At 48.2% G+C, this 1517-nt stretch overlaps 1 protein-coding gene across 1 annotated transcript in view; it reads right to left on the minus strand.

Moving 5' to 3' along the window:
• Positions 1-228: 228 nt before the first annotated feature.
• The window catches only part of LOC310789129 (NLR family CARD domain-containing protein 3-like), a gene marked incomplete at both ends in the record, with an annotated part of 20715 nt that continues 19426 nt past the window's right edge, over positions 229-1517 (minus strand). Inside the window, one exon of the mRNA XM_083650722.1 lies at positions 229-758. Within this exon, the coding sequence (XP_083506848.1) occupies positions 229-758 (530 nt within the window). The remainder of the gene's footprint in view (positions 759-1517) is intronic.

A 1517-nucleotide genomic window follows, 5' to 3' on the forward strand; every position in this document is an offset into this window, starting at 1 on the left:
GGGCTCCACTTAACGAGCAGCTGGTGAGTTTTCTCCGTCTCGCGCTCTCTCTCTCTCTCTCTCTCTCTCTACTTGCCAAATTGACGCCTATGCGCGCGCTGCACATACACGCACGCACACACACGCCTCAACAGCCACTAATGGAAGTGTGTGTGTGTGTGTGTGTGTGTGTGTGTGTGTGTGTGTGTGTGTGTGTGAGTGATCCTGTACAGAGTGAAGCATCATCTCTCACTCTATCTGACACAGAGACACTGAGCCATCATACACATAGAACCCAGGGTACAGAGGTTCAGTGAAGGTGCAGTTGAACGTGTGGAGATGAATCAGTTTGTCAGAGGAAACGTTGTAGAAGGACAGAGAGCCAGCAGGCCAGTCAAGATACACTGCGACTCTGTTAGAGGAGGAGGAGGGGAGAGGTATGTCTGTGGGTCTGTTATTGTGCCAGGCTCTGTACCTGTTATCATAGCACTCCAGACTCCAGGACTTTTCATTCCATCCAAGCACACAGTCACTACCCTCTCCTCTCCTGCTGATTCCTCTGTAAGTCACTCCTATATCAACCCCTCCTTCCCTCTTCACCTCCCAATAACAGCGACCAGTCAGACCATCTCTACACAGCAGCTGTCTGTAGGAGTCAAATCTCTCTGGGTGATCAGGATATGGCTGCTTCTCTCTCACATGCGTCACCTTTCTGTTGTCTTCAGACAGGAGGAGGTATCTGTGTGCTGTGTTTGGGTCCAGTGTGAGTTCACAGGCATCTGATGAGAGAACAAGACTCAATACAGAAACTATTCATACTCTATTTAGATCTGTTTATGATGTGTTGATTTATTAACAGCTCGACCTTTAACTTATTCAGTTTCATGATGACACATTATATCCAACATCTTCATTCTCAGTAGTAGAGGTCTGCACATGTGTTTTGCTGAAGCTTGTGATCGTCCTACACAGCATGCTTTCTGTTTGCTATCTGAACTTGTTAGGGGTCAGTTTCAGTGCGAGCAGCAGTTAACTCATTCACCGCCAAAGACGTCTTTGACGTCTTATCAGAAAAAGCCATCCACGCCAAACACGTGTTTGACGTGTTTTTGTTTTTATTGGTGCAGCGCCTGCAGCAAACACTTGCCCAGCCTGTGACACAGACACAGGTCCCTGCCTTCAAAGGGTAGTCGACAGCACGCGATCAAACACATACCGCAGCTGTTGTTTTGAAATTGAGCAAGAGGAAAAGCAGAGAACGGGTAACGCTTCCTTGTGCAGACAGGAGAAACGCCATTGAAACGCCCTCGGCGCGCTGCACGAGCTGGAGTCGCCTTCCTCTGTGCCAGCCAGGAGAAAACGGGAGAAAGTAATCAAGAGATGTGTTTGATCATCGGAGGAATGAGGAAATGATCGATCAGTTTGCGAGGGCGGTGAGGACGTGTTGAATAGCCGAGGGGAAAACGGGAACGATCAAATAGCAGAGTTGATATGACAGGGAGACATGGACCAGAACAAATCAAAAATAAACACAGGAA

Source organism: Poromitra crassiceps, assembly GCF_964638095.1.
Source record: "Poromitra crassiceps genome assembly, chromosome: 14".
Taxonomy (NCBI): domain Eukaryota; kingdom Metazoa; phylum Chordata; class Actinopteri; order Beryciformes; family Melamphaidae; genus Poromitra; species Poromitra crassiceps.